Here is a 22,089-nt window from a genome sequence, read left to right as displayed (position 1 = left end):
CTGCATTATCTGAGTGCCAGAAGTCAGTGTGAATATTTGAGTTTGTGAGTCCACAGAGAGGCAGGACTATGTCTACAGGACAGGACCATGTCAGCGGAGTCCTTTTACACCATCATGTCTGCTGTGTAGGGGACAGACGGTTAGGGCTCTATGATTTCACCCGTAAAACACAGAATATCATAGAATTTGCTCAAATGTGGAGGCAATCTATAAAAATCAGGGTTTCTTTGCTGAATTTTTTTTTTCAAAGCATGTAAGCCAAAAAAACAAAAACTATGCAGAGATACCACATTTTGGTGTCATTTATGAGCATGCCTGTCAGCTCCTCCATGCACACACAGTCATGTCAAAGAGACCCTCTGAGAGGCTAAGTCATCCAAAAAAACTGAGGACTTCCACACTAACAGCTAAATTTAGAGCAGAGCAATATCCAATTGACTGCTATGAGCCAGCAGAACAACTATCCTTTAAGAGTTGCCAACATACCGATGTCAAGCTCAGACGTGAAGCACTTTATTTTACAAAAGCATGGAATGTTTTTGCTTTGAAGCAGTTCATTGATAAAAAAACAGTGCAACATTCATCAGATTAATTAATATTAATTGAATTTTGAATATCCTTAATGTTATTCATCCACCACATGATTAGATGTTCTTCCTGGTGATCAAATGTGCTTCAAATGTAAAACACAAATTTCAAAAAATTAAAATGGAAAACACAGACAGAATTTGAGAAAACGAACAAGGGACGTGGTGGTCTGCAGCACCACATCTTTGTAACTTCCTGACACTGGCATCTGTCCAAAAACCTGCTTTATGTATTGAATGTCCAGGTGCACACAGGTGTAAAAGCAGAGCTCCAAACACTCTGTACACTTTCTGTGATGATGAGAGGTGCTGTGCTTTCCATGAGGAGATGTGAGGAGAGGAACTAAAATCAACTATGGCAGTACAGCACGAGGTACCGTGTTGGACGTTACCCTTTTGGAGTATGTGAAAAACTAAACATTACTACTGCAAGTGTAGAGATATTTCAAAAACTCAAAACAAACAGAAAGAGCATTAACATGGCAAATTAATTCTGATCCAGGTGGCTCTTAACTCTGATTGAGCTCTTATTGAGGAGTGGAACAAAATTCTCCATGTAAAAAACACATATCTCAGTAGATTTAGTCATCCACTTACCATGACAGCGTAAAGCCTTTAAATTTTTAGACTACAAACAATGAAAATATGCCTTCTTGAAGACAGACATACTCCACAAGACATAGAAACAAAGAAAGAAAAACAGGATCTCCTGTTTAACCGATTAGCCATTAATCACACAATCTAAACATAACTTTAAGAATAACTTGTCAAGAGCAGCAAATGGGTGGGTTACATTATGCCAAATCCCAACTCTATGTTTTGACTATCAAACCCCCTGTGTGGGCTTAAACTATGTTTTTCTAAAAGTGTAAAATTCAAACACCAGCGGCAATGAGATGTCACTGTTGGGTAGATTTGGTTTATCAAAGACACCAGCAAAGAAACACTACACAAAATAAACACTGCAGAAACATGTCTGACTATATATCTTTAAACGTTACAGTCACTGCTGAAAATAACAACAGAAATATACCAATTTACCAATTTCACATATCTCTGCAATTCAAATCAACTGCCAGTTGTCGACCCGGTAGTGACTGATGTGGTTAAAGTAACGGCACCGTGAATCTGTCTATTCAGTGGCATCTAGTAGAATAGACTCAGCAGAAATGGAATATAATATTCATAAATATGTTTTCACTAGTTTATAATCACCTGAAAATAGGAATAGTAGTGTTTTCGTCCGCGCTTTATATTTAAAGAGGGAGCAGGTCCTCTTCCACAGGGCCCACCATGTTTCTACAGTAGCCCAGAATGGATAAAACAAACACTGGTTCTGGAGGGGGTCATTTGTAGGTTCTCCTTCATGCTTGGAAGGGATTGGGGGGGGGACTAAATCTTGCACACTGGTCCTTCCAGTTGGTTGTTTGTTCTTTCATGCAGCACTGTATGTGTGTGTTATGAAGGACTCACTCCTTAAAAACACATTCCCTCCAAACAGAGTAGATTTCAAACACTCATGTTCACTAATACTTTCCAAGCGTATGGGAAGTGAGGTAGGGTAACAGAATAGGATCCAAGACTATCGGTGCAGCCATTTTGATGTCATTCAGATGTCATCCCAAATGACGAGGCTGCTAAACTTCAGTCATTCAAATTGAGTTCTCACATAGTCATCTAAGGTCTGTCAGTCTTGACCACAATATGCAATATAGTACGTGTGGTTTACTACTACTTTCCCCAACTATGTAGAGTGGAGGTTTCACTACTGTACTTCAGGCCTTTCCTTCAAATAAATGCATTTCAATCAAAGACGGACCACAGTGACCTATCATTCACTATCATGCATTATCATAAGAGCTGCGGCAGATAAGAACCAAAGGAGTTATGACCTTCAACACTAGTGTATTGGATTAAGATGTCAAAGTATAAAATAACTACATCAATCTCAATATTTCTTCGAAATCCAGCTGAGGGGGGGTGTATCCACACGTGATCTGCGTGGCGTTGCAGTTAAAGACATCCTTTGCGGTGGGTCTGAACACACGCGCTTATGTTCAAGACGCATTTTTTTTTAAGTTTAAACAACAAGCGCAATCTTATTTTCAACATTTATTTGCAACTGAAAAGACAATAATTAGCAGAGGCGTATTTCCCGTCAATCCAACCAAATTTAAGGAGAAATGAAACAGCACAAGGCCCTCAACTTTCATGTAAACTAGGCGCAATGCGATCCCCCATCTGGCTTGCACCTCGTTTAATAACAAAGCGATGCCTGCGTTTGTTTCTCTGCCGAAGGGGGTGGGGATGAATGACTGATGGAGAGTGCTGATGCGTGATGTTGACCGTGCCAATTTATTTAAAGTGTGATCATTACTCGATGAATTAAACAATCTCCATCAACTCTGATGTGATACTTGAATATGGATGCTGGTATTAGCTGTAAACTCTGAATACATCTCAAGGAACAAGGAGGGGACGGTGGGGGCGGTCGAGTGATAAAGTTGAATTATGTAATCCTAGGGGTATAAATTACGTATATTCTCGTACAAAACAGAGAGCAATCGGAGGATGTTTCATCTACAGCTTATTGAACCCGCTCTATATCGGAAACAAACGCTTGAACCATCGCTTCTGGCTACAAAACGGGACTTGGGCGAGCAAACAATGCGTGAGCAGCATCTGCGTCCCTATGGCTACCCAAGCCAGATGGCTTGCAACTGCGAGACAATAAACTCCAACCTCACGCCATGAACTTAACTTTCTATGACAGAAAAAGAAACAAAAACACAGCACCGTCCACACAGTAAGCAAGACTACAAGCAGCGTCCAATTCGAGTTAGTACGCGACTTTTTCCCCACGTAAATACATTTAATACAGTAGCATAAATAAAATCTACACATGATTATCACTTAAATGTTCACAAGATATCTATAATTTTGTCAACCCCCTTCTCCCATTTACTTTTTGTTTAAATGGCCTGAAGTCAGGTCGCTCTTGAGTTGAGCCAAATGAAAACAAACGAGTGGCACATGGTCCTGTTTTAAGAGCCCCTCTAAAGTTACTCTGGCACACCAAGCATCCTCGGACATAACAAGCAACACGTAACTTAACGTACACTGTGGACATTGGACCAAAACAATAAACTGTGTACTGAGTGTTGATTTCACTTTGTCTCACGACGTTCTCCAACTTTGGAGGACGACCAATTAGCAGTAAAAGCTAATTCATATAATGCTAACGAGTGGGCTAGCTCGTTAGTTACCTAACAGGATTGCCTTACGAACGTTAACCTATGAGAAGTTGAGTGAACGCGGCTAAGCTGGTTATCACACAGCTCGTTACACACAATACACTCGACGGAGCAAGGAGACAAAAAAGCTGACACAAACAACTTTTCATTTCCGTAATAAAGGACATTCATGTGACTGCATATAACCCACAATTCACAATTACCTCTATTTCAAAGTCTGGAAGGTTGAACGCTGTCCTGAACAGCGAGCAGAAGTGGGCTATGGCGGGGACTTCCCACCAGGACTGGATCTCTTCCACAGAAACTGTACATCCCTGTGACATTTTCGGACTGGAGAAATTATGTAGCGTTTGTTTCTCACATTAGAAAGTAGTTTCTTCTGCGTCTTATAACATCTCCGTAACATTAAACACCCTTTTACAAAAACGACAAAAGTTGCTGTTGCCGTTCGATGCGGACTGTTGCCATTGCGACCCGCGGAGCGCTACAATCTGTTTCAATCAGAGTCTCACCGGAGCTGAACAGATGGGAAGGGCGAAACCACCGCACGTCGAGTGGGGGGTGGGGCAACGTTCACTTAAAATATAATGTTAAAACATAAGCACGAGTCATCAGAATAGGGTCGAATATGATAATCTCTTACGTATTTTAACTGAATTGATAACAACGTTTGCGATTACACTTGCCGTATTGTTATAATTTCAAAAGTCTATAGTCAAGAGCACCCCTATCGGCTTCATAGTGCGTCCTCCGTTTAAAGGGAATGCAAGTGAATGAATAAAACTAAAAAAGTTAAAACAGACCGTCAGGTAGCCTAACTCTTTTTAACTTACATCAGTGTGTTTTGTGTGCTTGCCCTGATAAAGTTTCAGTCATTCAGTCATTGTTTGGCATATTTTATTATATGTTTTGTTCATTCCCGTGTTCATATGTCAATATTTTTATATAGGCTACCACCATTTTAATTTACTTATAACAAAAATAGTTTTCAAACAGTCATAAATCCTAAACGCTCAGCTGATCACTGTCACGTACAGTAACTTGCCAGGTATATTTTCAGATTTGGCAACAACATCGCTGTAGAGGTTTCGGGTAATAAGCTACACAGGGGCTCCCCCTTTCGCAATATGTGAAAAGTGCATGCTGGTGTGAGACAGGGATGGACAGTGTGTCAAGTGGCTAAAAAAACTGAAAAATAAAAACATAAATACATAAATACATAAATGTAGTATACACATCAGGCAAACAGGTACAAGAACAAAAAAGTCACTTTTATGTCATAAAAACACCTGAAAAACACTTTCCCCATAAGCACTTTCTCCATAAAGATTTTTGCAAAAGCATAATGCACATATTTAAATTACCATATTACTAAAAAAAATCAAATACATTTAAGCGACAAAATACTTCATTTAAATACTAAGACTGTAAGTCTAGAACGATGAGAAGCCACACTTTTCTTACACCCCATAACTGAATAGCTGAATAATTGTGCAACAATTGTAATGTTTGTCCTGAGGGTGGCACTAGAGGAAAGGCCATGTGTTCTTAAAACAAGTTCTGGTTATCTTGGTGGAGGCATGAGTGTGAAGCCATGATTAGACTAAACACACTTTGAAAAAAGAAGTTTCCTGGCAAATTAGTTTTAAATTACAAAACTGACTTGCCATGGCCTCAAGGAGAATATATTCTTATAGAAGAGGTACTTTGATTATGTGTTTTGTTTGTTTAAAGGGTCCAAGACTCAGCTAGAGTCATTTTATACATACCTCAACTCATGTTCTGAATTTCTGTCATTTACTGTGGATTATGTCTACAAATGCATACGTTTGTTAGATTTATGGATCATTTGTTAGAATAATTACTTGTATGCAGATCTAACCTACTGCTACTTTATAGTACTTTACTAAGGACAGACTTCTATCATCCCTTATTGATTAACAAAAAACAACAAATTTGCCAATAATTTGACAATACTATGAGTGATAGGAAAACTTTAGACAAAGAGGATACAATAAATCTTTCCTAAATGATGCTCCGCTAAAATAAATGACAGATATTGGTCTAATCACTTAAAAAATAAACCTATACAATGAAAAAAATGGACTATATGATGTTTACAACGGAACAGATAAATGGAATAACACTCGATTGGAATATACTTAAATCTGATTCATGGAGGAGGAGGATGAGGAGGAGGAAAAGAGGGAAGGCCCTTAACTCGATCAGGTGAGTATGTGAGGGTTATAAGAGCAACCTGAGTGACCACGTGTTACACTCATATTTACCTCCTCCTCAATCAGCACCAGCCCAAACTGCTTCTGCATCTATCCATCAGGGCAATCACTGCTGTAGTTGTTGTAGTCAGTGTAATTATAATTACCGTTATAACAGTTTTAAACCTCTTCACACAGGTTAAGAGACCCATACAAAAGGCATTTCTTCATGTCACGAAGTTGGTCATTTAACTCTTGTCCTTCTAGACAATTGAGTTGAATGCTGAAACCTCATATTACCGAACATAGAAGCAATATAAGATACAAAAACATCAATTATCCGGTAGCAGCACATGCTGTTGAATTGAATCATCCTATTTCCTGTGTAAGATATATTGGTATTGAGAAGGTATCACTCCACCCAAGAGGAGGTAACTTGGATGTTTTACTTTCTAAGACAGAACATTTGGATGGACTGTTTTAAAACCCTGTCACCTCATGGATTGAATACAGATTCTGTGTTCTCTGTATTTCTATCTATTTATTGGATATTTACATTAAGTTGTTTATGTTGTTCATCTACAGTTTAGGTTAAACATATTCTATATATCTATTATTAAATATATTTTTTACATGAATTAAAATTAAAATCTCTATATGTGTTGGGAGACATAATGGCACTTGTTACTTTGTTTGAAGTGATTTGACTGGCTATTAATTACTATCACAGTTTTGTTAAGAGTTTTTGTTCACTGAAGGCCTTTTGATTGTTTTTTTCTCCTCACCCTAAAGGTGGAACACGATTGTCTAATCATTATCAGGTGTGTTACTACCGTGTGACTAGTTACAAGGTGATCTTAAAGAGGGCAGAGGGCCAAAATGTCATCTAAATAAAAGAGAAATGCATATTGAGCCAGAATGTGCAACTCTATTTTCCTACTCAGCTCTACTTCCAGTGATCAGCACCTCACTACAACCCTCAGTGTGTGTCACTATGGATGGGACAGGGCAGTGGTGGTCAGCCATCACAGTGCTGTCAAGAGCAGTCACAGCTCAGTCTCTTTAGTCCCTTGGAAACATCAACCCAAACTGAACTACATAGAAAGGCTTAATGTTCCTGGAAAGAAATTTGGGACTGCTATTGGAAGTAGTTTCATTTTGTTGTTGTTTATTTTAGATTTTTGTATATGTGTCAGAAATTAGTTTGAAGACTCCCTGCTGCTGATGGGATATGGAGTTATTCTTTGTATCATCATACACTGTCTGGGCTAGCAGTGTTGTTGGCATGTCCTGTCCATTGAACTATAAATCCTCAAATAACTTTCTAGTTATAATATAAGGACAAACAGGGGTGGTTAAGCTTTTCTGTGTATATTTTGTCAGTCTCTATGGAGTGGGCAGAATTTTAAGGAACCACCCTAGTTCTAGTACTTCTGATCTGTATTCCTTTAAGACAAACTAAGACAAATCCATGTACACATAAAGACTCCAAAATCAGATCCTTCTTGGCATTTTTTTCTTACTTTGTAGATTTATCTCCAGGGCAGTACACTAACATTGGTATGGTAATAATATTACCAACCAAGTTGGTCTCTATTTGTGTTCTACATATATATCATTCTGTATTAGCTTTGGGGCCACACGTGACCTAAAAAGAACATATTTGTGTTCCTTACTTGTGATATTACAGTGTGCTACTGTATAATGAGAGGAGTCAACTTGGATCTCTGAGAGAAACTATTGCATATGTTTTATACATTAAACCTACATTTTTATAGAGTCAAAGTCTACTCCTTTATATTTCTTCAGTCTATAATTCTGAACATTTTTGTAGTTTAATATGCAAATAAGAAGTGTGTTTCTTTGTCCTCAGTGTAAATCTTATCAAAAGTCTTCTTTTGCAAAAGAAATATTGACGATCTGAGCCGACTGTTGACCCACTTGGTTGAAGCAGTCAGGCATTCTCTTACCCAAGTAAATTCCTGACATTGATATACTGGCTACATGCAGTTTCATATTCTCACCACAGTTTATCTTCTTTTTTAAATACCATATAGGGAAAACACATAGGTTAAATATGCAAACCCAATTAGAAAATATAATCTTTAATTAAAGATTTTTCCCTCTGAAGAGAGAAGTAATCAATGATAATAAGTTTTTTTCCATTACCAAAAATCAATATACCAATCAGTTGCTCATGAAAAAACATTTTAAGGGCAATGAGTGGTGGTCACATGCTCTTTTTGTTGATGTCATTATGTCACTTTTTTGTCATTTAATGACCTCCTTTTATGCATTTCCTGATAATAAAATGCCCCAGTGGCCCAGTGCTCATCATTTTGGTGTATCACTTTCATCTTGGTAGTAATTGTAAGTCTAAACATTTGTGGCATTCAGTGAGCACTGAACTATTATGTAATACTGGAACACTCTAATAGAGGGCTCATTATGGATGGGAACCCTTTTCTGGTGCTGTTCATTTTGTAAATACACACTCTTTTAAACAACTCGTCCCACACATAGTTAGAGTTGTGGGTACTTTTCTCTGCTATGTGTGTTGCGTTTGGTGTTGCAGCAGCTACACAGGCATGAGTTTATGTCGAGTTGTGTTAGTGCAGAGCCGTGCTGCTGAAGCTGTGTCACACAGGGAGTCACCACGAGAGGGAGGGACTTAGTCAGCGGGACAATGCTGGTGTTTGTGCAACGGCCCCTGAGTGGCGGCTGGCTCTCTCAGATTGCTCTCGCTTGACTACCATTGCTGCACGCATTGTTGAAGTGAAAGGAAAGTGGACAGCTTGATCCTGCCTGTGGGATGCACCGACAGAGGTAAGACCCCCATTCCCCACTGCTATCTCTCTGTGCTGGAAGAAAATTACGTTTTTTGAAAGCTGTCTCATGGGGCTGTGTTGTGTGAACTGTGTGAGTGGGGTGTTCTTCTGCAGTTTAGGGGAAACAGAGGTCCGGGAGCTGGAGGTTGGCTTGGGTGAGGCACCCTTGTCTGTGTTTTGGCAGGGTCACTACAGTGTGTGAATGGAGCTGAGCTGAAAGAAAGTTTCACAGAAAGAGGCTCAGTGAAAGGCATGTGTAGAATGTGACTAGGGTCCAGCATGGGGAAAAGACATAGAGAAGAAGAGAAATAGAGAATAAAAAAATTTTGAAGATGAAATTATTGAGGTGATGGACAATGACATAAAAATCTAGTCCAAATAAAGATGAGTGGATAAAAAAGCTAAACTGATGTTGTATCCCTTCCTCTCAAAGGAGGAAGACAGGTGAGGATAGAGCGAAGGTTTACGGTGGTAAAAATAGAGGCAGAATGTAGGTGGAGAGATTAAGAGAGAGATTAATTAGAGAGCTGAGGGAAGGGGGAAGTCAGGAGGGGAAAAAGCAGAAAAAGAAGGGAAGAAACGCTTAACATAGCAAATGAAAGTGAAGAGCTGTGAACCTCAGATAAGGTTTCAACAGTATTTGTATTATCTGCAATCACACTTCTTAGGCTAGACTACAAACGTTTGTTCCAGATCATAAAGAAAGAAAAAAAAATTCCAACCTCTCTTCAAATCTCCTTTTTGGTCCTTTGTAAATGCAGTAAAAGAATACCGTTAAGCTCCTCATTTTCAGTTCTGCCCTCCTCGCTAGATCAAATACTCTTATCCCTTTTAGCTGGCAGATTAGAGAGACTCAAGATGTTCTATGTCTGTGTGGTAGTCCTGGGATATGCTGCTATTCACATTTATGAATGAGAAAATCTGGATTTTACAGACTCTGATATTCCACCTGAGGTGTGTCAATCCTCTGTCACAACCAGAAGCCCTCCCATTATTTTATGAAACCATGGCAAATGTCTATTCAGCAGGGGCTTTGAGAAAGAAAATATATATGTCATAGAGAATAGAGAAACTTAAGTCTCATTTGCACTCTTTAGAAGTATTTAATCCACTTCTAACTGTATGTGTTTTGTTGTTCCAGGCAGCAGGAGAGAGATTGTGTTGTGGTGTGAAGTACAACAAAGCAGAAAGGCTGGCCAGGAGACACAGATCTAACATCAGAGGGTTTTTGGCCACGACAGAAAAAAAGGCGTCTATCCCTGCTGAAGAAGGGAGAAAAAGGGCAGTCCTGTGCTGCCACATTAAAAGAAGCATTAAGCAGCATTTCATTGCGTGTTGAGCTGCTGTGACAACTTTAGGCTAGTGAGCGGAAGTGTGGGAGGGAAAAAGAAGGGGAAGAAGGAGAGGAGGAGGAGGAGGAGGAGGAGGACAAGAAGTAGGTGGAGGAGGAGGAGAGGAGTAGTGGGCCTAGAGCCCAAACACAAGCAGGATGGCAGAGACGAAAGTTAGGTAAGTATCTTAACTTGTTTCTTTAGCTTGATGGAGAAATGTATTCACTAAATTGAAGCAGCAGTTTTGTTAACGTTGGTCCTTTGTGTGTGTGTGTGTGTGTGTCTGTGTGTACGCATATCTTTGTCATTACATGGATGTGTCACTTGCATGGCTTGTGTTGGTGACTGCGTGTAAATGTGTCTCTGCATGCATGTGTGCCGTGTGTCTATACTGATCCCTTCACAGCCTCCCTGCTAAGCTGATTAATGGGGGCGTGGCAGGGTTGGTTGGTGTGACATGTGTATTTCCTATTGACCTGGCCAAGACCCGCCTACAGAACCAGCAGGGTATCCAAGTCTACAAAGGAATGTGAGTAGGGCTCTCCTGGTCCAAATGATCCCATCACTATCATTGATCTGCTACATACAAAGATAGAGGCTTTCACATTACTGCAGTTTTGTATACAAAACGTTTCAAATCTGTAAAACCTTTTCAAATGTCTGCATCCTCCATGTGATCGATAGTGTTAAATGTGCTCTCTGGTTAACGGCAGTCTCTAAGTTTAGCTACAAACAAATCAAAAGTATTTAGATTACCATGTCTCACATACTTTTCCACTGAATCTCAGAGGTTAGAGTAGAGTAGAGTAGTGTGGCTGAACACACTTCCCATATTTGGTGCAGTTTTGGTAATCGGATCATATCAAAGGAATGGTCTAGCAGTAGCATTTTGGATGGTTTGTTAATGGTCCAAGAAAGTTTTATTAGGGCATGTAAAAAGACAACTAAAGTAATCTAAACATGATGAGTCAATGTACTAATATAAGCATCTAAACTAATGGATTGCTCAAAAAAAGTTTACACAGTCTAGACTGAGAAGATGGGGATAAGGCACCGAGGTTCTGCCAGATCACTGAATTAAAATGATCAGGAACAACAAGATTTCAGTTTTATCTGCATTCAACTGCAGGAAATGATTTGCCATCTAGTTCCTAACTGCATTTAAACAGTAGTTTAATATAGACAGTCTGTAAAGCTCATCAGGCTTGAAGAACAAATATAACTGGATATCATCATTGTACAAATGAAAGGAGATGTTGCTCAAACTATTGATAATCTGTCCTTAGCGTATAAGGAGAGTAAAACAGGCCTGACACAAGTTAACCTACAGAGACAGTGAAATTCCTATCAGTGAGATAGACCAGAACCACTGCAAGACAGTCACACTACATGCCCATCAGGTGTTTCAGCCTGTGGGTTAATATGTGGTGGTCATCAAATGTTAAAGTCCAATAAAAAACTAAATTGAACACTCATCAGCATCTGCAGCCCGTATAATGTCATTTGAAATTTGTCAATTGAAAGTTGCTTTTCAACAGCCTTTTTCTTTTAACATTTTAGAAAAGAAAGGGGGTTTAGAAATAGGCCTGTAGTTCTCTGGCAAAAAGGGGTGTGAGTTTCTTTCTTCTTTTAAAAACAGAGTGAACAATTGCCTGCTTAAAATAGCAGGGGGCACACCCTGATAAAAGAGAGTGGTTTATAATATGAACTAAACAAGGACTGATGGATTTTAAGAATAGAGAGGTTGGTAGAACATCTAGTGGGCTTGAAGAGTGTTTCATTTTTCCTAATAAGGCTAAATAGTCTATAGAGATTGGATAAAAGGAATCAGAGATGGACGGGTTTGAGACTGGATGAGGGTGAGATGTTCCCCCTGGCATTTGTGACCTCATATATAAAATATTTAAGAAGGTTACTGCAATCACTATTGGACAAAATAGACACATTTGGGGCCTATTGTATCAAAGAGGACTTTATGATTTCTCTTGCTGGAAGATATAGATTAGAGAAATAAGTAGATCCCCCAGCTTTCTCCATGTCATAGCTATTTGATCTTTGAGATGCAACCGGTGTACTTCCAAGCTTCATGGCTTTCCAGAAGCACTTGGTAATCCAACATTTGCATCTACCACTCCGGATAGTTTCATTGATCCATGGGGATGACATTATGGATGAGATCTCTCTAAACTTGAGAGGAGCTACTTTATCTAGCACAGACGAGCAGTGATTATTTAATGATTGGACTGAGGTCTCCGCCTTGCCATTCTTTAAAACAATGAAGCTGTCAAACATCATAGAGAAATTAACTGCTGCAACCTTGTTTCTAAAACAAGATGCATCTCACATGCAAAGAAGGCTGAGACTCTAATTTAATACAAATATCCAACTACACTGCAAAATATGGATATGAATTGTCTTACAGCTGTATGTAAAACTTGACAGTAGTTTAAAAGGAAGCACCAAAACTACCATTTCATTTCATTACTCTTTTACCTCTATAAAAGAGATGTAAACAAAAATAGAGATTCAGTGTCCTTAAGAGACACACTGACCCTGAATTTCTTACTGCGCACATCTAGTGAGAACAACTTTTGCTGGCTGATTAGGCGTGGCCATCCTGTGTTTAGAAGCTCACACATGTGGTTCTCCACTGTGAGTCACACATGGAAAATAGCTGGGATCACTTGTTCCCTTCAAGGCCCAATTCTGGTGTTGGATTTTTGTGTTCTTCACTTTCTATGACACCAATGTCTTTAATGCATGAACATATAAATATACTGCATTACAATATAATGTTACTACAAGTCGAAATATTTTAAGGTATTATCTATAATACCTAATTATAACTATAATTATACAGTGCTATTAGCAGATTATAACACATTATAAGTATGTTGATAATGTTTTATATACAATGGGACATCATAGAAAGAGTTACCAAAACTTTTTTACATAACTGCTCATCTGGTTCATTGACACTGAAGGCCTCTGTCCAGTTTGTTGTTGGAACAAGGCTCAGAGTTCATTGTAATTAATAATTATGTAAAGGTCTGGCTGGTGATGATGTGTATAAATGAAGCGTAACACTAAAGTTTTGACCTGAGTGGGACGCATGCCCATTAGTAGCGTTAATGGTGAAAGACATGAACATTGTTATGGTGTATTTTAGAACTTAACTATTTCAGATATTATTATTTGAAAAACTGACATATTTTTTTTGTTTTGTCTTTAAAGGTTGGACTGTCTGGCAAAGACGATACGCACGGACGGCTATTTTGGATGCTACAGAGGTATTCTTTGCATTTCTAATCTGTGTGACAAAAACAAGAAAAAAGTCAGCACACTGTAGCTCCCAATGCAGGTAGATTTAATAGGATACTACCAGTGATTTGGTCCAGCACCTGCTTTCTTTCTCTGGATGTGCAGGTCTACCACACACTTTCTAAATTTGTGTGACAAGCAATTCTACAAGTGTGCTTCACCATAGACCTAATCTGGCCACCTATGCTGTTGTTTGTCCTGTGAGCCCTCAATCTTTTTACCATAATAACCAAGGTCTACTGACCTTAGCCTGCAGTAGCAAGCTATAAGCTGCTGTGTAGGTTCATTCTATTTCCGCGGCTTAGCAGAAGCTATTTGGTGTCACTGTCACAACTTGTTTGTCTTTTCCAGGTGCAGCAGTGAACCTCACTCTTGTCACACCAGAAAAAGCCATCAAACTGGCTGCCAATGACATCTTCAGACAGAAACTCTCCAAGGATGGGTGAACTTGATTTTTGTCTTTCAATGATGCATCATATGATGAAGCCAAATAAAAGCTAAAGGTCCAGCTGAAACATAGCTAACGTTAAATTTATAACATGCAAATAGATAATATACTGTGGATTTTAATGTTTTGTGAAATATTACATTTTAAAAAGTGTTATTACAATATTGTAAAACTAGATGAATTAGGTAAAATGAAAATTTTATAAAGTACAGAATACCATATTCCCTAAGAGATGTTACAATCATGTTGATCCTTTGGATCTTGTTTAGCTCTCCATCAGCATCCTTTTTATCATATAAAGTTTCAGATTTCATCAATGTCATAGCTTTGGAAAAAAAAAAGTCATACATCAACTTTTTTTTGCTAATCAATATGATTAGAGTTTGCTGTTGTCTCTTCATTTCATTTGTGCAGCTTGAAAACAGAGTTTTAAATAACTGAACATTTGTTGGTCTATTGCCTATATTACATCATACAAGTAACAATACCTGGAACAATACTAATTCTGAACTTGTGTTCATTATACTTTTAGAAATACCACCATCGGTCTAGTCATGTTTGTTATGTCCAGGAGGATTAACAGATTTCCACTCTCACAAAATCTCATAAGGAAACATGACCTATTATGACCTAAACCTACTGTTGCTCATGCTTTCTATCTGGTACTTTTTGTCATCAGTCATTTGCCCCTATGGGGGGAGGTTCTGGCGGGGTCTGGAGCTGGGACCTGTCAGGTGATAGTCACCACTCCCATGGAGATGCTCAAGATCCAGCTACAGGACGCAGGAAGGCTGGGTGAGTTGGTGACTGAATTCATTTAATGTTCAGTGCTTCAAAGCAGTTGTTGCACACTACTATCAGGATGCATTGTGTCAATGTTTATGGAAATGTAAAATGATTCAATTCACTGAAATTCAGGAAATGAATCAATACTCTTTTTAAGCTACGGTTACTACAATACATACTATGTGGTACAGGTCTAGTCATATACTATTTTTCTCAATAAATAAGGCCCAATGTAAGTTTTCACGTTGGCGGCCCATCCTTTGTTTGGTAACACAAACACTCACAGTGATGCCTGCAGGGTTACATTGGTCTTCATGTATTTTTCCATCAGCTGCCCAAAGGTCTGTCCCAACTCCAGCTCAGGCAGCTGCTCCTGGTCCAGCTCCATCATTGGTGGCCCCCCCACCAGCTCCGCCAGCACCTCCACAAAGGCCGTCGGCCACCAGCATCACTGTGGAGCTGCTGAAGACTCGTGGCCTGGCTGGCCTCTACAGGGGGGCAGGAGCAACCTTAATGAGGTCAACCACACATAAAGACATAAACACACACACTCATCCACTTACTTAATTATATACCAATTGCCTTACGTTCTCCTCTTTTTTTTTAACTCTAATGCACATGTATGCACACTTTCACTATGCATTTACATTTCATATATCACATAAAGTAAAATACACCAACATCACAAAAGCACTCAGTCATTCATATTTGATTTTCAGTCTCATGATAGAAACTTTAAAAATATCATGGACATGACCATGTACAATTGCTTGTGTTGTGCAGCTCTATCTTCCATTCAACTCTGTCATTGTTTCTGCAACGAGTTGATTGCGTAACCCATACTGCGCTGGTTCCTGACAACCTTGCTAATCAACACTGATCAATAGATTCCTCCAGCTATGTCTGGCTGCTATGCTGCAGTTGAATAGGGCCATGTCTCATTCTCTGTCCTTGCCTCACTCTTGTGACGCCATTCTCTCTCATTCATCTTTTGTCCTTCTTGTTTTCAGTCTATACCATGTCTTTCCCCTTGACACAACCTACAATGCCTTCTTTTACATTTTCATTCAATCAAACATAACACAAATCCTATTTTTCAGGGATGTTCCCTTCTCAATGATCTACTTCCCGCTGTTTGCCAACCTTAACGCGCTGGGCCGGGAAAAGTCTGGTGGTGTGCAGGCCCGGGCGCCATTCTGGCAGTCCTTCATTGCGGGCTGTACCGCAGGCTCAGTGGCAGCTGTGGCTGTAACACCACTGGATGGTGAGTGGGGAGATAGAGAGACATGTGGAGGGGTAGGAACTTGGGTGTGAAAGGGGGCTTAAGGTTCTGCTACTCACAAAGACTGCAGGTATACATACTAAACCTACCCTGCAAAGATTCTAATCAGGCAAGACCAACTTTCCTTTAAACATATTTTAAAACAAGACTATGTTACTTTTGAAAGAAGAAGTAACATATACTTACTTTTACAAATGAAAACTTAAATCCACAAGCAATAAAATGCACTGTTGCTGAATTCAACATACTTCAGGGTTTTGTCCATTCGATGTGGTATAACCAATAGCTTTTAGTCAGCATGGTCAGCTGAGTCAGTATGTGCTAAACTTAAGACCATCCATCACTACATACCAAATCTAAGCAGGTTTTGAGTATGAAATGATGTGTTACGTTGATTTCTTGTATAGTAAAACACAAAAGAAGGCATACTATGAAGATTAGTATATAATGTGTATAAATAGCATATAGTATGGAATTGGGACACTGTATGTTTCCGATTATCTTCAAACAGTTGCAACAGTGGCTGCTGTTTGCTTTAACTGACAGTACATCCTTGTTTTAAATACCCATACAGTAATAAAGACCCGTCTGCAGACCTTGCAAAAAGGTGAAGGGGAGGACACGTACAAAGGAATTGTTGACTGCACACAGTAAGATCACAGTGTATAATACAGCATTTAGCACATTTCAGTAAATATAAAAGGACCTAGTAACTTAGTTTTATTACATTTTTTCCTCTCTTTCTGTACCTTTGCAGGCGCATCTTGAGGCGAGAGGGCCCATCAGCATTCCTGAAGGGTGCAACATGTCGCGCTTTAGTCATCGCTCCTCTTTTTGGCATTGCACAGGGTGTCTACTTTCTAGGGGTAGGAGAGACGGTGCTAGGGTTGCTGGGATAGCAGTGCTTGGCATGGTGGCAGCGGTCGCGTTGTCTCTGTACAGATAATTTGCTGTGTTAATCTGTGGTGCATGCACAACCGAGTGAATACATCGAGAGAGAAAGACGGCCACAATCTGCTATCCAAAGTATGAGGAAAGGGTCTGAGATATGAGGAGGCTCTTTTTACTAATATGTGAATCAAGTGGTTCACACTAATCATGTTTCTTTAGGTTTCCAACATGCTGTCAACAGGGTTCTCTAGGTTGAACAGGGTCCTGTGTATGTGTGTGACTAATCTGAGGGTATGTGTACCAAGTTGTCTGGGTTATCCCAGCATGCTTCCAGCATTTGTCTGGAACTCTTTTCACCTGAGAGAAATTATTATGTCTGGTTGTCAAGACAGTTTCTGCATGTTGTTTGGGGCTGCTAACAAAAATGCCTACCAATTTGACCACTTGTTTGGTTATGAGGAAGAACCGTGCATCATCCAATGTAAGTGATAAATCCCTCTTTCAATCTTGATCAAATGCTAATACTGAGTAATGTTTTATGTCAGAGTCTGAACTGGGAATTTGGCTTGACTTCAAATGCCAATCTTTTAGATTTCAATGTTTGATGTCTTTCTCCGGAAAAGGAGGTTGATCTCCTTCTGCCTACTCTGTTAAGCATTCCTCCCACTCCATCCGTGAGGTCTGAGTTGTAATCTTGGATTCCTTCACTGGATTGGAAGGTGCTGCCTGTCAGTGTCTCTAAGGTAATTTGCTAATCTGATGGTAATGCTTTAATCCCTGTATTAGTGTACAATACACCCTAACACACAGTTCACTCCCTGCCTAAAGGCCACAGAGTTTTGGGCCACAGTCTCGTAGCCTTGACTTCCTCTTCTCCACAGCTTGAAAGGGTTTAAATAAAACCTGTGAGAAGCCAAGGGCTGCTACTGCTTAGATATACAGAAAGACCTGTTGCTTCAAATGATGTACGCACAATAACTAAAAAAAAAAATGCAATTAAAGCCTTATCATTGCTATTAGTTTTTCAAGCATCAAAACTGTAAGTCTTAAATTAATTCAGTGGAATCGGTTGTGTTGAAATATTGTTTTGGTACTTGAGTCCAATTTAGCAACGACAATTATAATTGTTAGACCCATGGAGGGAGTATGGCACCTTGTCTTGCCAACTATTTGCCATTACTTAAGTCCACTGGGTGGCACTAAAAGCTTTTTTTACATTTTTAATGCAAGAAACATTTTGATGTGGCTAGTGTACCTAGACTACTACATTTTCCTCATTGTAGAGTGAACATAGCCTGAGTAAACTGTTTGTTTACAAGCTGTAAATAAAGATATCTCATACATGCTGATTTCTCTGAGTCATACACATTTATTTCTTTGGTTTTTGCTCCTGAACAATCTTTCTGTCTGCTCATCCACACACCCACACAAACACACACATAAAAACTGTTAAATTATTTTACAAAAAAAGCTATATATTTGGCAAATGTAATAGATTCGCAATTTAAAGCAGTCCTTTGGTAATCCCTGTAAAAGGTAAAGAAGGTGGCACTTAAACATACTGTAGGTAAAAGTGCACTTGTTGGATTAATTCTCAGTCCATTAGTATAAAAATCAAAATACTGTAAATGAACATATCTGTAGCATCCCATTAAGTAAGTCAAGGTTTTCTTTGACCTTGACGACTGGTGAGTGATTGTACAGACTCTTGTTTATTACGGTGACACCACCGTGTATCCCTCCAACAGTCTGTGGTCACCTTATATATTCCACCTGTGCCCACGCTGCTCTCTTCAAATCCATCGTTAATCCGTGAACTTGCGGTTGGGGTTGACACCAAATAAGGCCACTCTGATTTCAGGCATCATCTGTCAGGGGTTAAGTCAGGATACAAATAAGATATAAGTGACCTGAATAAATGAGTCGGGGGGAGGGGGGGGGGGGGTAAAAAAAAAAGGAATGCAGATGCTGCAATATTTTTGTGTTTCCCCCCCTCCTCATTTCTGAAATGGACAGAAAGGGAAGTTAAGAATGCAATATCCTGCAGGACTGGATTTTTCAAAAAACACTTGAAAAACATTAGTTTTTTATAGATTACTTATGTGGGTGCATCAGCAGCTGTGTGTAGGAAGCAGAGAACATTTGGGAAGCAAACTAAATGTCCCTGAACAAAGAATTTACTTCACTGCAGCAGGTACTCGAAACACAAAGCATGGATAAAATGTAATTACTTGATAAAGCAGTAAACAGTAAAACACTGGGAATATGTGTTTAGCTATACTTAAGGAGATTGATTAATTAACACCCAATTTGACAGTGGTAGATATGTGTGAGGCATGACAGTCTTGCAAAAAGTATCACTATACAATTTCACTTTAACCTTCATACATGTAGGATATAAGGCTCAGTGGAATAACTGGTGGGGAGTGCTGCCCTCCACAGGCAAACAGAAGGAACTATTTGTAAGTGTTGTAATAGTCATAATTAGACTTCAAATAAATTCTCACACTCTACCTGTTGTGCCATAAGCTCTAGCCTGCTCTCCAAAGTGTTGGAAACCTTGATCTTCCCGTTATCATTATACATCTCAACTCCTCCGCAGCTGTTAAAACAAACATTGATACACGTATTGTAAATATGAGTATTCCTTTTCAATCATGGTCACTGTCACAAAAATAATCTTTAAAATCAGGGGGTGTCAGTTGATGTTGAAATATAACATGCTGAAAAGTACATGAAACAATCTCACATGTCTGATGGGAGGAAACGCTCCATGTCGATTTTGACGACTATGTTGCTTTTCACTGCTTCTTTATAAATAGAGATGTTCTTGTTAACTGCAGCCTGTCAAGTAATAATGTATAAAAAGACTTCAAACCAAACACAACCATCTAACATCCAGACAACAATATGTATTAAGACCCTTGTGACGATCTGTAATTTTCTAATTTGTTACAATTACATTATCCTCTTGTCAGCTCAGCCTCACCTGAACCATTTCTACATCCTGATGCCGACAGCGAATGGTGACTTTCGGTTCCAGGAGTCGGTAAAAGCCCTGAAGAGTGGAAAAGCTCAAACTCAGAAAACACTGCGAACCAACAGACCGATCAGTTGTGAGTTTATGTCTCTTCATGACAGACGTTGGAGATTTTACTCTACCTGAAGCAACAGGCCCTCCATTAGTGTGGAGTACACAGCAGGGTCCTGGACAATCGCCGCAAGTCTTTGCCGGGCCTCATTCAACAAATCCTGAAACAAGAACACATGTAGAAAACAGAAAAATGCTTCGATTTGATGTGTTTCTCATAAACACTCTCAATCTGATAATGCAGAGTCAGACACATTTATGAAATTGTATCGTCAGTTGTGTAACATGAACTGAATATGAAAATATGTGTAAGACGTGACCATCTCTAACCGCGATCATGTCATCACGGGCTTTCAACACCTTCAGCCTCGATTGGTTCATCAGATTGGACATCTGTCTGTGGGAGTGGGAGGAAAAGTCAATGAGTGTATTATCATGTAATATAGCACTCCTGTTACATAGCTGTCTTGCATTATACTCAGTTCTCACAACACATTGAATTAATAGATTTTAAGAAGCACATATGAAGACATTAATGCTAAAAGTCTTCATGTTAAGATATCAGTGCCCAGGGTGGCGATGTAATTACACTACACAAAGCCTAAATATATTTGTATTGCTTGTTTAATATCACTCAATGCCAAAGAGGGCAGGTTGGGATTAAAAAGGGAAACAAATCTGAGAGATCCAAGTGAAAGCAAAGTTACAGGTAATGAGGCAAAAAAGTGGAGAGTGGAACATTGTATAAGTTCCTTTATTTTAGTGTACTGCGATCTACTTCTATCTCTTCAAGTCCATGTAGTTACATATGAGATATGGGAAGACTACCAATGTTTGTCATTATTCTGAATAGCCAAAGCTGCACAGTGATGATTCTAAAACACAAAAATAACATAATGGTCAGAATCCAGACTTCAGTCAATCCACTCATGTACCAGGACTTGATGTTCACTCAATTCAATGAAATGAGTGAGAGTCCAAATGGTTGAACAGCATTTATAGTACTATGCAGGAAAATGTTCCACGATTATCCCCCTAGGCAAATAGTATAACTCACATTTTCTTATGCTGTTCAATCTGTTTTTCCTTCTTCTCGTAATATTCCATGATTTTTACCCTCTGAGTCTGCACCAGGCGACCTTTCTCAATGTTGAACTCTTCCTCCGCCTGTAAGCAGATGAGTGTGACAAGGCTCTTTACTGGTGACTGCAGCAAAAAATCACAAGACTGACTGACAGACAAACAAACTTCAATTACCTTTGCATCAATTTCCTCTACTTTCTCATTGGCCTCTTGCTCAATGAAGGCCATCATGTGCTTGATCTGCCACAAGGGACAAACACAAAACAGTTTGTTCAAATTCAGATGTCTGACCAAGTTCAACATTTAACTATGAAGTTAACAGTACAGACTATCAGTTTTCAAAATGTTAGTACAAACCGAGAAACAATCTCAAAAAACGTTTAAATAGAAGCATGTAACGGTACTCCAGTTTTTTTTTTTAGCTGACGTTAGTTTTGTTTACCTGGTTAACAAAGTTGTTTTCACCCGGTAAAGTCAATTTAGTTTCTTGCCAAAGATTGCTTACTTTACCTGTTTCTGTACATCAGCGTCGGTGAGCGCCATGTTGTTTCTTAAATATGTTTTTTCTTATTTAAAGTCTGTAAAAATAAGTCCTGTCGACCACTTGTACTGTCCAGCTTATCAGCACAGACTTCTTCACCACCGCTTGTTTCGCGTCCAGCCGCCTTAGTTTTTCTCCCAACCCGTATTCCGAGAAGACCCGCCCTTCTCTGCCTCTGATTGGCTAGTACTCATTGCCTTCGATGGGAAGATTGGTTAGGTTTAATAATGGAACGCGAGATGGTTGGGTTAGGACACAGCCCCTCTGGGTTAGGATAATAATATTACGGTCAGGGCCAATCAGAGGCAGAGTAGGGCGGGTCTTCACTGAATGCGGGTGGGAAAAATAACGCAATCGATGCAGCTAAAACAAGCAGAACCAGAGCTTCCTATCAAAACTTTCAAAATAAGATGCGGATTCAGTAGGCCAC

At 39.3% G+C, this 22,089-nt stretch overlaps 3 protein-coding genes across 3 annotated transcripts in view; 1 reads left to right on the top strand and 2 right to left on the bottom strand.

The window, feature by feature from the left end:
* LOC128358390 (chromatin remodeling regulator CECR2) overlaps nucleotides 1-4,333 on the bottom strand; it is a 35,596-nt gene extending 31,263 nt beyond the window's left edge. Inside the window, exon 1 of the mRNA XM_053318644.1 lies at nucleotides 4,045-4,333. Within this exon, the coding sequence (XP_053174619.1) occupies nucleotides 4,045-4,164 (120 nt within the window). The 5' untranslated portion in view covers nucleotides 4,165-4,333. The remainder of the gene's footprint in view (nucleotides 1-4,044) is intronic.
* A 6,003-nt stretch (nucleotides 4,334-10,336) lies between these two features.
* slc25a18 (solute carrier family 25 member 18) lies at nucleotides 10,337-17,236 on the top strand. Its single transcript, XM_053318646.1, has 9 exons — nucleotides 10,337-10,394; nucleotides 10,623-10,745; nucleotides 13,451-13,506; nucleotides 13,889-13,979; nucleotides 14,665-14,780; nucleotides 15,103-15,289; nucleotides 15,872-16,035; nucleotides 16,628-16,703; nucleotides 16,811-17,236. The coding sequence occupies exons 1-9, from the start codon at nucleotides 10,375-10,377 to the stop codon at nucleotides 16,950-16,952; spliced, it is 975 nt and encodes a 324-aa protein (XP_053174621.1). The 5' UTR covers nucleotides 10,337-10,374; the 3' UTR covers nucleotides 16,953-17,236.
* A 1,112-nt stretch (nucleotides 17,237-18,348) lies between these two features.
* atp6v1e1a (ATPase H+ transporting V1 subunit E1a) lies at nucleotides 18,349-21,764 on the bottom strand. Its single transcript, XM_053318645.1, has 9 exons — nucleotides 21,629-21,764; nucleotides 21,293-21,358; nucleotides 21,093-21,202; nucleotides 20,366-20,432; nucleotides 20,107-20,196; nucleotides 19,934-20,002; nucleotides 19,694-19,788; nucleotides 19,459-19,546; nucleotides 18,349-18,812 (listed from the first exon to the last, which is right to left on the bottom strand). The coding sequence occupies exons 1-9, from the start codon at nucleotides 21,659-21,661 to the stop codon at nucleotides 18,750-18,752; spliced, it is 681 nt and encodes a 226-aa protein (XP_053174620.1). The 5' UTR covers nucleotides 21,662-21,764; the 3' UTR covers nucleotides 18,349-18,749.
* Between the last annotated feature and the right edge of the window lie 325 nt (nucleotides 21,765-22,089).

Source organism: Scomber japonicus, chromosome 5 (assembly GCF_027409825.1).
Source record: "Scomber japonicus isolate fScoJap1 chromosome 5, fScoJap1.pri, whole genome shotgun sequence".
NCBI lineage: Eukaryota > Metazoa > Chordata > Actinopteri > Scombriformes > Scombridae > Scomber > Scomber japonicus.
This window is presented reverse-complemented; position numbering and strand designations above follow the sequence as displayed.

Coding starts and splice junctions, on each gene's coding strand:
- slc25a18 (XM_053318646.1), top strand. CDS start 10,375: ATGGCAGAGACGAAAGTTAG. Junction 10,746..13,450: donor ATCCAAGTCTACAAAGGAAT/GTGAGTAGGGCT, acceptor TTGTCTTTAAAG/GTTGGACTGTCTGGCAAAGA. Junction 15,290..15,871: donor GCAGGAGCAACCTTAATGAG/GTCAACCACACA, acceptor CCTATTTTTCAG/GGATGTTCCCTTCTCAATGA.
- atp6v1e1a (XM_053318645.1), bottom strand. CDS start 21,661: ATGGCGCTCACCGACGCTGATGTACAGAAACAG. Junction 20,433..21,092: donor ATTGAACAGCATAAGAAAAT/GTGAGTTATACT, acceptor CCACTCCCACAG/ACAGATGTCCAATCTGATGA. Junction 20,197..20,365: donor CCCGTGATGACATGATCGCG/GTTAGAGATGGT, acceptor TTCTTGTTTCAG/GATTTGTTGAATGAGGCCCG.